The sequence below is a fragment of the Telopea speciosissima genome, chromosome 1 (assembly GCF_018873765.1).
Source record: "Telopea speciosissima isolate NSW1024214 ecotype Mountain lineage chromosome 1, Tspe_v1, whole genome shotgun sequence".
NCBI lineage: Eukaryota > Viridiplantae > Streptophyta > Magnoliopsida > Proteales > Proteaceae > Telopea > Telopea speciosissima.
This window is the reverse complement of record NC_057916.1, coordinates 6,071,437-6,086,317: the sequence shown is the minus strand read 5'-3', so window position 1 is coordinate 6,086,317 and position 14,881 is coordinate 6,071,437. Positions and strand designations below refer to the sequence as shown.

Genomic DNA, 14,881 nt, shown 5'->3' with positions numbered 1-14,881 from the left:
TTGAGTCTTTTTCTCTAGATCCGCAAGCTGATGGTGCCAATTCATAGCCTGAATTTTTTTAAGCTCTTCCTCTCAAGGCTTCGTCTAGTTGTTCTCCATTCCGACTGTCAGATTCTTGTAAAGTGTCTGCTGGACCCCTTACTCCACCCCCCGATTGAAGTCTCCATCATTATGATGGATTTAAGCCTTCCTGTAGACAAGGATTATTTATCCTCTAGAGCGTGTGAAGAGAGAGAATAAAGTTTTTGAAGTTGAAAAATTAATTGGGGTAGTTTTATATTTTAGAATGAAATAACACAAGGAGAAGGGGTTCATGCACGGTCGCATAGGGCGATTGAAAGCTTCTTTAAAAAAATCTCCCGTGTTCAAATACGTACCCTTAAAAAAATCATTGTGGACTTAAATTGTGGCCCTTACGCTCAGACATAGAAGGGGCAAAATAACTACCCCACGCCCAAGAAAGGTGGAAACGTTCGACCTATTGATGCTTCTGCATGCATTCTCATTGGACCCAACACATGCAAGGGTAACGCTCTTCCACAAACTACTCTTCCCAAAATAACAATAGTAACAAAAAAGTTAAAAGTTTTCATGCATGTGTTACACGATCAGCATTAAATGCAGTTGGATTGACATAAATACTCATATGAAATTACATAAAAACCTTTTGCCTCTCTATTTGATGGAATTGATGAACCTAAATTGAACCTAAGATTGTGGCTGGAGATATGGATGGTCCAGAATGAAACCTAAAATTTTTGTTGAAACTGTAAATGCGGCTAAAGGTCTCTCTGTTCTATGAAGAACTAGGGGTTTCTCCTCTTGAAGATGATTTTAGTATTCTCATCGGTCACTACGAAAAGTTGGTTCATCAATCGCTTTCTAAGCTGAATCTGCTTAAGGAGTAGGAGTAGGGGTTTCTCTATCACTTTCTCAGTCACTTTCGTTGTCTACAAACAGCAGTGAGATATGTTTATTTTTCTTCTTTCTTTTCATTAATTTGCTTTTATCTCTTCATCCTTTTCTTTGCTGACCAAATTAATTGGATTCATCTAACCCCACCCACCCAGAAATGAACACAATTAAAATACGATTCCTTTATTGGTTGTGGTAATACTAACAAAAAAACCGGTCAAAGGTGCTTAAAAGAAAAGGCATAACCAAGTGACTGGAAGGGGGGATATACAAGAAAAATTAAAAGGCTTTTATTAAGCCCATTTATATTTATATTGTGTGCGATGTTATAATATAAACAGTGTTAATGGATATTTATTGTAATATCTTATAGGAAAAAAGAAGACTGACATGCTGCGTGGTGTCTGCGCCAAGACACAGGGAGGGTCAAATGATCCCCCGCCTCTCATGAAATGAAAATTCTTATCTCGAACAAAGAAGTGACAATATTAATTGGGGGAGAATTTCCTACAAGGTAGTGAAAGAAGGAAATTTGTATGCTACATTGCTACATCAATGAGAGGTTGGAAAATGGTATTATCATATAGATTTATATAAGGCCCACATGGTTAAAATAGAAGAGAATCTCAATGTAGGTCCATTAATTGTTTATTTTGTGAGAAGGATATCAAGGAACCTGTACAAGGATAGCGTAGCAATCTTTTTTTCATATTAATTATGGACAGAATGTACAAAATCAAAGGCAATTACATGAAATCGAACAAAAGGGAAATCATATGGCCAGTCTCTAGAGGACTTGAGATAAATTGGTATCTTGGCCAACAAATTGACGAGCCGCCAGGTTAGGACCAGGTTTCTCTTCACTAATGGTGAAGCGATTCTTTGTTTTTATTGACATCGGATGAGACTTTAGAAGCAAAGAATGAAGGACTTGTGGGTGAAGGAAGTGGAAAGATGTCCCTCAATTCTCTATGCCATGAGTTAAGTGAAAGTTCGTTTATCCAAAAAAATAAAAAAAGACTTTGATGTCATGTGGCAATGATGGATTAAATGTGATATATCGTTATGTCATTATCAAAAAATGTATTTATCAATGAGTTTTTCTTCGATCCATATACTCTACTTTCAAGCTGCCTCCATTGTCGTGCACCCCAAACATAGTAAGGTAGTAAAGACCACCTTACCCCAACTCGAGCAAGGCACTCGGGTAGGGGTAAGATGGTCTTTTTGCTGCCTTGTTGTGTTTGGGGCTCACACAGCAATAGGGGCAAGAGAGGACCCCGACACTTTCCGTCCCCACTTGTAGGCTTCAAGATACGGGATATGCCAATATGAAATTGGGACTGGGAATTTGTGTTGCCATGACAGCCATGGTTTTAGTGTACGGTTTCGATCAATGCAAAAATCGATACTATATCAGATCGGTGCTGGCAAGGATACATTTGCCCCTTGTATATACCGGGGTATCGACACAGTATCAGAATCGGCAAAGTGCAAAACCAATACGGATCACCGGATACAGATTATCAACGTCACAGATCACCAGCCTTTGGTGGGACCCATCTCCAAAAGCACTCTTCCTAAAACCCTGATCCTCCCCCTTATTTAATAGAATAATAGCCTAGAGATTATAGAGTCAGGCAATCGCTCTCATCGATCATAGCCCACTAGTTCGGTTGGTTTGGCCCGCCTAGACCGTCTCCTGTCCTCTACACGTCCACGGATCTACTAATCATATGTTTTCGTATACGTGGCACATGTGGGCCTTAATTCTTCCCAGTTTTAGGTTTGGGTTGGGGCATGGGAAGTGGGAACCACTTCCAAGTTCCAATGGTAATCCCGCAGCGCACGAGGTTTCTCTGTTGTCTATTCCATCTCTCCCGTACGCATGACATCAGCATGACAATTTCTATCCGTCACTGTTGTTAAAGTGGTGTAGATCGTAGATTGGTACACGTAATTCTTATAATTTGTCCCCTTAACTCCAAAACACTCCCAATCCACCATATTCCATCTTAATCTCGGCCCAATAGCCCACCACATTGTTGCAAGGGTGTAAACTCAGCCCCGTACGGCTGTTTTAATACATAATTATGTCTTACAACCGTTGGATAGGGGTAGGCACAGAAGTGTAACCTCTCTCCTCAATCTAATGGTTGTAAAGCACGATCAAGGATCCACTCACAGTGGGAATCCAAGAATCTTTTCAGAATCTAATTGAATTGCCATTTCCAGTTTGTCTATACACCATCATCTTAATTAAGGAGTCATCGATCATCACGCCAAGGCTTATCATTATCCATTAAAGTTAAGATGCTCGTGATACACCAGTGGGTCACAATGTGGAGATGGTGAAAGTACAACACTGCAAGCCAGAGCCCTCTTAAAGATAATATCACCAGTGTCACAAGATAGCTAAAATAGAAGAGGTAGCATGCCATTGGGATATTTATTAATAATATAATATTATCAAATATTAATAAAAAAATTTACTAATATATACATCTAAGAAAAATATAATTGGTATCTTCCAAAGTGATAGTTAATTAGGCTTATGTTTCTCTATTTATTATCGAGTGTCTCTTTCATTCACAACCATACCCAATGAATTCAACACACTGATAAATTATCAATGAAATATTAATTATTGGTACACATGAACCCATAATACCTAATTGCAATGATAAGAGCATCTCATATCTAAGAACCAATCGTAAGCTACCAATAATAATGTGATTTTTAAAGATAATTTTGTTTTTCAAACAATTTACATTACTCTATTCAAGATTCACATGTGATCTTAAGGGCACACAATGTGACAACCATATTAGCAAAATGGTCGATTATGTCCCTAACTATGAACAATTCTAGGTTAAGACCTATGAACAACCAAAGTCCGTCTATATCATATAACATAAATGTAAGAGAAAAAGAATAGTGCTTGGTCGTGCCCCCTATGTCCTGTCATATAGATGTGTGAAAGACCATTGCACCCCTGCTGATCGATTCCCATGTGATTGTTGCCATTGACAACATTGCTTGCACACCGTCCGCCACTGGAAATACCACTTCCCGTCCGACGTGCATGTGTTAAGCATGCCGTCAGCGTTCATCCTGAGCCAGGATCGAACTCTCCATGAGATTCATAGTTGCATTACTTATAGCTTCCTTGTTCGTAGACAAAGCAGATTCGGAATTATCGTTCATTCCAAGGCATAACTTGTATCCATGCGCTTCATATTCGCCAAATGTAAATAACAATTTAGAGTAAAGACATGGTCATGCGGCCATGCAAGGTTCTTTTTCCAGCATTGTGTATGACACTCTCTCTCTCTCTCTCTCTCATCGAGATCTTCTATGGTGCACATTGATCGCCTTACCCCTGCCTGAGTAGGGGTAAGGCAGTCATTGCATGTGCCCCTGTGTCTGTGCAGCACAGGCAGAATAGGACACCACGCAGTAGAAGATCTATGTTGCTATCTCTCTCTCCTCCCCCCCACAAAAAAAGTCCCCTTCCTTCCCATCCCAGTCCTCCCATTGATTGAGCCGTTAATTCCAAGAAAGCTAGTGGCGTGCCCATCCTCCACGGAATAATTTATTAATCAATTTGATGGATACAATTACAACGAAAGAACCCACGAATACCACATTTGTGATAATGGGATCTTGAAAGAGAAAGGAGATCCTGGAGTTGGGTGGTAGACCTACAGTACTCTTCCCCTAACATCATTCTTAATCAATTTAAGTTGATTTCAATCACCGAAGAATACATACCATAGAGCCTCCGGATTTCCATCCGTTGTAAAAAATAGACTACAGAGGAAAGGATCTTATAGGTAGATCGTGCAAGATCCCTTGTCTCGCGCTAGAATGGAATCTATTTGAACGGAGATTGTCTACAAGTACCTACCTACCAGAGAGCAGAGCTGTTGTAACAGAGGCAGACGTGTCTACTCTCCATCACATCCCCAATATGTTAAAATGATTAGCTGATGCGTCGGTGTCATCAGATATGATACCAGATTCGGACGGTACCGATACCATATCCATCATCTCTTCGGTCCCAATATTCCGAATGGACCCCACCATCTTTCCATAATGATCCTATTCTTCATGCCCTTGCATTATTTTTGGGAAGCCGTTTTCTGTACGGTAGTGTGGCTTACGCCAGCATTTTCGTGTGTCTATCTCTCTCCTCCTTAAAACAAGAAAGTAAAGGTGTCTTTTCACATGAAGAGAAGAGAGATAGACTCATGGGAGTGTGGCCTATGCCACACTCCAAGACAAAGAACTTTTTCTCATTATTTTTTTAGGGGCACTATTCTCTGTGCCACCGCAGCTGAACCTAGGCACTTGGGGGTGGGTGCAATGGCCACCCTGCCCCCTGCACAGGCTTCCTATATGCCTAGGTATAGCCTGCATTGCGGCACAGAGAACATTCTCTTTTTTTTTTATTTTTTATTTAAGAGAGAAAAGGAAGGCAGCTGATTAGGAAAAAGATCATGTCAATCCGAGTAGCGTACAACAGTATGCAGTGCCTGGGATTGATAGGGCTCTTTGACCGCCTTACCCCTTGCCCAACACCCTGCCCAAGCAGGGGTAAGGCGGTCAAAGCACCCTGTCAATCCCAGGCGTTGCACAAGTGCTGCACGTTGCCCGGATTGACAGGATCCAAGTTCAGCTGATTATGGGCATGGTTCTTCACCAACACGGCCAATGGGAGCGTACGGAGGCATCCAATCCACGAATGACAATTTTGCAGAAGAAAGCAAAGAGGAAGAGAAAACAAAGTATACAAGACAAAGATTTTTCAAAGTATACAAGACAAAGATTTTACGTGGTTCACCCCCACAAAAGAAGACTACATCTATGGCCGAGTGATAGTCTGAATCCACTAATTTTGTGACGAAAATACAAACTCTCTAACACATCTCTTCAAAAGAAAACCATAATATATATGAAAATCCTAACCCTAGAAAGTACAAAATTGTTCCCGAAAACCCACATGGACTAGTCCAGACTCCGAACCAATATAGGGTAAAATACATATCAAATATCGAAACTCTCGATGAGCTCTTCAAGGGTCTGAGCCTATGGTGTTGTTGCATGCACTTTTTGGCCCTCTAACACGTTTAGAAAGCGAAATAGCCCACCAAAAAAACACCAAGTACTTTATGGATTAGAACTGAGATCATGCTTCACCAATAACAAGAACCTCACTGATTCTAACTTCTAAGGTTCCTTGGCATGAATTGGCAGTAACAGATCTGCCAGAATTGAGATCGATCCTTACTAATTCCCATTTTATAAACTGTACTGTACACTCTCTCATAGTCTTGGATTTTTCGAAACTTTTATTTGATTCACTAAAAAAATTCGGATTCAGTCATTGTCTACTAGGCCCCACCTAGATTACCAAGTAATGGATATTCAGGCGCATGCACCTAGCTTGAAGATCACATTTCAAGCCAGCTTAGAGAACCCCAAATGGGTTCATACCCTAAGCTTCTATAAGCTCCAAAACCTCAAACAGTTTTACATCTTTAATCTACAACAGTTGCAGACATGAAGATGAAGCTGTTTGTAATTTGGGTAGAGAGTACTACTCACCGAAAGGCAAAAGCTGGTTCGTTCTATCTCTGTCAAGTCCTCAAAGGCATATCCCTTTCTTCGAAATGGGAAACTCATTTAACTCAGTGAAAGCTTAAAGCTAATCAAAGGTACCCCCACAATTGAAATCACAGTACTAATTGTCTTATTCATCAACTTTGAGAAAGGTGGTCGGCTGCGAATGTGATGATGATGAGTTTACAACTTAAGAGATTGGATTTGGATGAATTGGGGAAGGGGAGTGTAATTATTAAGTTAATCTAGATGTTTGAAGTTAACCTCTGTTTTATTTGGGTCAAATGTGTAAGATTAAGGTGATAATGATGATGATGATGGTGTGGGACCAGAAGAGACCCATATATGGTAGGGTCAGAGAAATCCTTTGGATGACTCAGATGCCATATGTTCATCATAATCATGACATCAACCCACCATCATTGCATTAATATGGGTCGCTGAAGTGAGGTATGGATTGGATTATATATGGAATCATAATGAGAGAGACACAATGGTTGGCTTTGATCGCGGCCTCCCAACCCTCTCTGTTTTGTCTCATGTTCTTCCTTTGCTGTGTCTCCTCCTTTATCTTTTGTCTTTCTGCTGAGAGAGAGAGGAACCCACCCAAGGAATAAGATTGGATTAGGAAGTTTGGGGTTTTGAGTGATACAACCCAACTTGGGTTCTATGTTGCAGCAAAAAATTAGTCTCTGTTTTAGCTACTTAATTATCTTCCAGTATTTATGCAGATTTGATCACCTTACGTAGCTAACCTTAATTGATTGGGGGCCAGGGGGGCGCAGTTTTGAGGTTTGCTGGCTCTTCACAGACAGGGCTGGACCCGGTTATTAGGCTATTAATAAGTCTTATTGCTTATCAGAAACCCAAGTGTAAAATGTAATTAAATCAATTAGTACATTCATAAATCATGCACCAAGGCCCTCTCTCTCTCTCTCTCTCTCTCACAGCCACACACACACACACACAACCCTTTTTGCCTGAAAACCTTGGAAACTAGAGAGGTTTAATTAAACTTTATCTTAGGCTTTATCCATGGAGCTAGGGTTGTGGGAAAGGAGAAGTATAGTATTAGTTAGTATTATTTGTGTCTCGAATTCTTGGATCTGTTTCGAAGAATGATTCGTTTCGATATTTTTGGTGACGACCTGAATGGAGGAGTATTTATATTCTTTACCCACTTTATTGTAAAGATAGTGAGATTTGGGGTTTTTACATTTTAGGATTTCAGGGAGAAGAGCAGTGCCGTTTTGGGTGTTTATGAGGATTCTGCATTGTAACTTGCTTCGATTTACATAGTGAAACAGCTTCACCTTCGCCCATGAATGTAACACACTATACTGGTGTATGAACCATGTTAAAAGCTCTGTGTCATCTTGCTCTATTTTTATTTCTTTTCGTATTTTGATTGATGTTTTGCTCTACCAGTTAGATTATTAAGAGAAGTATAATATTGTTTATGAAAGACTCAAAGAGACGATGCTACTATATTAAACTGCTCAGAAATTTAATATTTTGAGGATATATAGATAGTGGGGGACATGTGGGGCTCATGAAATTCAACCCCAAAACCCGGTGAGGCAGACAAATAAAATGCGGGGATCTAAGTACGCATCATAATCAGATCGATATTGCCATTACCAGAAAGGAACCCACTCACCTTAATTCTCTTTCAATTTATAGCCAATTTACCATAAATTTGTGTTCTACAATTTTCCTACCAGCAGAACCAGAGATTTATTGGTTTAAAATTTCATACATATATAATTGAAATTGACTTCTTATAATATAAAAAACTTCAAGATCGAGAGTGAAGGAAGGACATATATTTCTATTGCTACGAGGAATATTAATTTATATGAAGTTTTACGTTCCTTCTGTTCCAGTTTGGGGGGGGGGGGGTGTTAGGGTGGTAGCACGAAACACAACTGTATTGTCCAATCTTCTTTCTATATATTTGGGGGAAAAAGAGAATAAAGGGAGAGGTATAGGTAGCTTCTACTCCTTCTAGCCTAGCTATGGCTTTTGAGTCAGAATAAGAAATCGATCTAGAAAAAGGTACAAGAAGATTTGGTGGTATTAGGATTAGACAACCAATGGAATCCGAGAACTAGAGGAGGAGGAGGAGTTTAGTCAAACATGCACTAAATAGTAGCAATTATGTTTTCTTAAATGCTGTCAGCAAGGGAAATTTTCAAGAGTTCTTAAGTCCAACCTCATTAGATTGCCTTGCTATGGATAACTGTGTCCGTGGATTTACCATCTAGCCAGGAAGCTTCAATGGATGGGTGGTCCATATGTCCACCATTTAACAATTTAGTAAGCATAGGATCTTGTGGGCATTGATCCTACACGCTTGAGGGGGTTGAAATGAATGTGCAATCACAAGGAAGAAATCAAACAAACAATCACATACGGTATAAGAAATGTAACGTGGTTTGGCATGAATGATTAAATACATCTAAAAGAATGAGAGAATTTTTCAATAACTCAAAAAAACACTAGCCACCACTCTCCATCTCACAATGTGATGATCTCCCTTGTGTCTAGGGTTTTCCCACAAAGATTCTATCTTTGTATATGTAATGAATCGAAAAAAAACTCGCACCAAATATATATAAGACCAAAAAATTTATATGGACCAAAACATAATACAATACATAAAAACCCAACAATCACCATCTTGGCTTGGATTTTGCAACTCAACCTAAAGAAGAGCAGTGTTTTTTTATGTTGATTCAACAAACTCCATCATTGTCTCTGTTTGTCCATCATACTTAAACTAGAATAGCCCAAACTCCCGCCTAAGGTACCCCGCATAGCTCACCACTCACACCACATGACATGGGTCCACCACTGCTACCCTCCAATCTGATTGGAGAGATCACTACCACTTACAAGATTTGAAGCAAAAGTGACAAGTTTCTTTCTAGACTTGTATGTGTTCATAGTCTGAACTATCTGAAACCTTTGTCGTCCACGTATACAATACTTCTTATTTGACTTCCAACAGTATAGTTTCACATGTTTCAACACTCCTTACAAGTCTACTAATCTTTTAATCATCTGTCGTTGAATCACCACATGGCTCCTCTCGATACCTTGAGACTCAACCTTGATATGAGAATATGAAACCTCTTGAATCCAATGCTACTAATGGAATCAGATTTTTCCTTAAATCCAACACATGTCTAACCCCAATCAAAGTTTGTACAATTTGATCGAACTTGTGACTTCATGTGATCCCAATCCTAACAATGTTACTTTCAGCATTGTATCATTTTGACCGTACCACTATCACTTGCATGATTTGTAGCAATCTCACTGGTGAGTCATGACTGAACATATATGAAAAATCTCTTAATAATGTAGGATTTTCCTATAATATTGTTTTACTTTTATTTTTTGCATTCGGTGGCATTTTTTAGAGGATAATTAATTGAGAGAGGTGAATGTTCACATACGTGAGTGTATGTAAACAACTCACAATCGTTCAAATGGAACATTCCCACAAAATATATTTCATCTAAACTATTGTGAGTTGTTCAAGTACGCTCATGTATGTGAACATTCCTTGCACTTTAATTAATTATCATCCACTCAAAAACAAATGAATATTTAAAAACTTTAAAACACAAAAAAAGGAGAGAATTTTGAACGTGTGTCGCTGTTGAGTGTGTCGGGAGTTGCGTAGAATTTTATATAATTCCGTGCAGCAGTCAGTTTAGGCTGCCTGCCTCCTTCACTGGGATTCGAATCTCACGGACGTTGACTGGGATTCGAATCGCACGGATAGGTTGCCGCCATCGGCTTCATGCGTTTCTACAGTTCCACACTTCTACGTCGCCTCAAAATCCACGAATCTCTATGCTAAGATTCCCCCCCCCCCCCCTCATACCTACCATGCTTATACTTCTCGTATCATACCGGTAATACCAATACATATCGGATACGATACCAATACCTTCTTCAATCACGGGTGGGTGGGAGTGGGACCGCGTTGATTCTAAAATTAAGGGCCTTCTAAAATTAAGGGCCAGGAATCGTTTTCAGAGATTATGGTGGTCTTCCCTATTTTGCCTAATAGCTAACAAAAGAGATATATGGGCAGTAAACCTGGACCACCACACGAGGCAAAGACCATATCACAAGTCACAGACTCACAGGTCACAAATGGGGTTTCCAATTCCAATTCCAATTCCAATTCCAATTCCATTAATTAATAAAATCATCAAAAGGGTTTATTTATATAAATCAAGTATTGTTTGTTACTGAAGGATCTTTCTTGGAGAAGGGAATGTGCTTTTATATATATTTTTTGATAGATAATCAGACTATTCATTAAAAAAGGCTTTTATATAAAAACTCTGTTGTCAAATTGAATCTACTTTTTTTCATTTCTGTATAGTATTAAATTAAGTATTTATATAAAACCCTTCTCCCATTCCTCTTCTTACTTAATAAACATATGGTCTATAAGTTTAAGTTAAAAGAACTGCATGACTTGTAGGGGGATTAAAGGAAATGGAGGGGGAAGAGGCTAGCTGGAGGGGTTCAACTTTGACCTACTTAAATAGACAATAACAGATGCAGTTGGGGCCTTTGAGTATTGTTTTCAATGGAGGACTTTCCCCCTAGTGGGCTACCTAACCACACTAACCACACTTGGACAGGGACTTCACTAACCTGTTGTAGCTTTTGCAAACCCTCCACCCTTATCAAAAAATTAGGGCTAGCTATTTTTAGGATTCCGGGGGGGGGGGGGGGCGCTTGGAGCCATACCTAGTGTTTGTGACACATGTGTTGCAACAGTTGGGGGTTACATGATGGTATTAGTAAACCCTTTATTGGGTTATTAACCACACAACTTAATTACCCTAAACCAAGCAAAATCAAATGTATTTGTTGACTACTAATTAATATCTGTTTAGTTTATCTTTTCTACTCTTTGTTTTTTTTGGGAGGCCAATAAAATTAACCTCCTTTAATCAGGTCAAGGAAACAAATATTGTCCTCTAATCCTAACCCAGGGGCATTTTGCATGTGTTATTGTTGAAGCCTAATTTCAATTTAATTCATGAAGTATTGATCATCTTTTCCCCAACATCGGTGGTCCTGCTGTTCAAGGGCATCTTGCATGTGTTAGGGCCAGGAGCCCTTGACCCGAACATTTGGTGACAATTTATTTGGGACAGTTTTGTACTTTTGGGATTTAGGATTTCGATCCCTATATTATAATGCGTCTTAAAACTATATGTAGAAAATGACCTAGTAAGGAAATGACCTAGTAAGGAAATGTGTGTGAGGGTTTGTAATTTTTTTATCGGAATGGTGAAAGCTCTGGGTTATTGCTCGGACTTGAACGTTACCTAGGTGAACAACGTAAAATCGTAGCATTCTATGTATATGTCTGTGGTTTGTTTCTTGTTTTTCTTTTACTATCATTATTCTTAGGGACATCAATATAGATGTGTTTTTTTATTTCATGGAGGGCAGGGTAGTACTTTCAGTCGCTCATGTGGGTACAGGAACGTTCTTTGTCTGATTTCTTACTTTGTTTCTAGATTATAGTTAATTTTGAATGTTAATTGCTCATGTAGAACTTGGTTAATGACTAAAACTTAATTGAAAAGTGAAGGAGGGAGAGGCCATGGTAGACAAGTTTTGGATATGAAAAGCTCTTCCTACGAGTTGGCTCGAAAGTGCAGGGCCTTTTATGGTTTACGACTTTATACATAGAGTGAGAGTTGGAGAAAAGTGAGAGAGTGACAGACCAAGGGAGAGGGAGAGGGAGAGAGACAGAGAAAGAACCTGCCTTGGTTCCATTTGCCTTTTCTTCTTTCTTTCTTTTTTTCAGATTAATTTGAGCCTTATTGGGGCTTTGAGACCTGTCTTACTCGCAGCATGACACTGAAACACTCAGATTGGGGCGGGGGAGCGAACATAAGATGTTGAGAGAGAGGGAGAGAGAGAAAGAAAGAAGCCATCATTGCTAAAAACCAGATAATTCACTGGCATGGGCCACCATGATTCCAAAAAAGAGTATCAAATGTCACTAATAACATCTCCCTAAGAAAAGACCCTCCTTACATCTCCCAAATTCCCATGGCTGATCATCTCTTACTTTTGCAGTTTCCACTTTGCTCCCTTCCTTCTTCCTCTTCAAATTCTGCTGAAATGCAGAAAGTAATGAAACCAGAAGAACAAATTATACTTTACAGAAGAAACTTGGGAAAAAGCCATTTTCCCTTTTACAATGCAATCTCCCAAAATCCTATGTTAATCATATCCCCCCTTTCCCAAAAATCTATCATTCTCAAGGAAAAGATCTCTCTCTCTCTCTCTCTCTCTCTCTCCCACCAACTACTTATAAGAAGAGTAAGCAATCAGAACCAGACCCACAAACTTTCTTACATGATAATGTTACTGGTTAAATTCAGTTTCACGTTCACAGATACAAGTTTTCATTCAAAAAAAAGAAAAGAATAGCGTGTGTGGATCACAAGCTCAAAGCTTCTTCCTCAACTTAATTCACTTGTTTATTAATTAAGTTCTTGCATTGTTCCTTCTTTAAAGAACACAATTCATTTTATTAATTGATTCTTTATCCATTACTCCTACTTCGATCAATTCCTTCTTTCTTTCTTTTTTTTTTTTAAAAAAAAAGTTGAAGTTGAGGTCCATTTGAACTCGGCAATGGCCATATCTCTCGTTCATAAGCAAAAAGTTAAATAAAAAAAATAGTTTAATTATACATAGACTTGATAGGGTACTTAAAATCCTAGTTAGAAGATTGCGGCTGGTAGTAAGTACCGATTACCCAACTCTCGCCACCAATCACTCCTCCACATTATTCCTCAAAAACTTATTAAAACATTTATAGAGAAGAGAAAGAGACCAAAGCACGTCAATGGAGGTTATAAGGGAAAAGAACAATAGAGAATTAATAAGCAAAAAGGCGAAAGAAATTAATTTAAGATATGAGAATTAATCTATCTATATCGATTGTATATGATATGAGAATTATGGAGAAGCTAATAAGATCGATAATAAACCCATTATGTACATAAATATATATAATTAAGAAATAATTAATAAACTCGATCGATCTCGTGGTTGTTACAAGATTGGAGAAAGACAAAGCTTTCTCCTTCTTTTCCTTACCCTCATCATTATCTTCTTCAATCACTCCCCCCCCCCCCCTCCACCTTCTCTTTTTCTTTTTCTTTTTTCTTTCAATATTACTACTGCAAATTATTAATAATATTTGCTAATCTGAAGAACAAATCCATGAATCAACCATACCTTCACCTCTAGAAGAAGAAACATTCTCTGAACCCGCCTTCTCTATCGTGAAATCTTCCAAACCAGTTGTTGTTCCCATTCTAAGCTGTGATGAATCCATGGATGGAAGCATTAACGACCCTTGAGATTTACCACCAAAAACTGGTACATTGGTTAATGGGTACCTTGGAGGTGTCACAGCAGGAGGAGAGCCTGAAGCTTGTAACAGAGATTGGAACGTGAAGATCGGGTTCTGCATGCTTAGTAGACTTTGCTGGTGGTTATTACTAGAACCCAGTGCCGACGAAATGGCGGCGCCGCTGGTGGTGACAGTTGGGTTAGTAGTAGAAGCAATAGAAGAAGAAGAAACCGAAGAAGCAGCAAATGAAGGTGGGTAAAACTTCTGTGCAAATGGGCGTAAAAGGTAGTTCGGTAGTGGAGATTCCAAATGAGTGGACCTCATGGCAGTAGAAGCTGTACTACTGAAGAGATCAAACCTACTCCGAGGAAACGGCGAAGCCGAAAAGGGCGGTGCAGGGATTCCTGTAAACTCCTGCACCATCGCTCTGAAATTCGACGTGTCGGTGGTGAGAACAGTGGTGGGTGCCCTTCTAGAAGCTCTGGATCGTTTCTTCGAGTTACGTATTGCGTTTGTCTGCTGCTCTGAAGAAGATGAAGCCGAAGGCTTTGCGCCATTCTTGGTCGACGTATGTAATGGCACCGTCGATGATGATAAGAAGCCTTGGAAAGGACCAACTTGACCAACTGAGACCGGTTGGGCCGAAGAAGAAGAAGAAGAACCCATCAGGCCGGTTATTGGGGTCTCGGTGCAAGTGGGTTCAGATCTTAGGGCTCTGGACCATACCATGTCGAGATTTACCAGATTCGGTGGTGGTGGCCCCGCCGCCGGCGGTCGAGAGAAGGAGTCTAGATAATTCGATAGAGGATCGAATAGAGAAGAGGAAGTGACGTGAGCGGTTGGGTTCAGGAAAGGGGAGTCGTATTCTTCATCGCCACCGCTTGAGGACTGCAAGCTCCCACTGTTACCAGAATCCAT

The 14,881-nt window shown here is 39.5% G+C and overlaps 1 protein-coding gene across 1 annotated transcript; it reads right to left on the bottom strand.

The window, feature by feature from the left end:
• Positions 1-13,702: 13,702 nt before the first annotated feature.
• Positions 13,703-14,881, bottom strand: LOC122648477 (putative protein TPRXL). Its single transcript, XM_043841681.1, has one exon. The coding sequence runs from the start codon at positions 14,879-14,881 to the stop codon at positions 13,811-13,813; it is 1,071 nt and encodes a 356-aa protein (XP_043697616.1). The 3' UTR covers positions 13,703-13,810.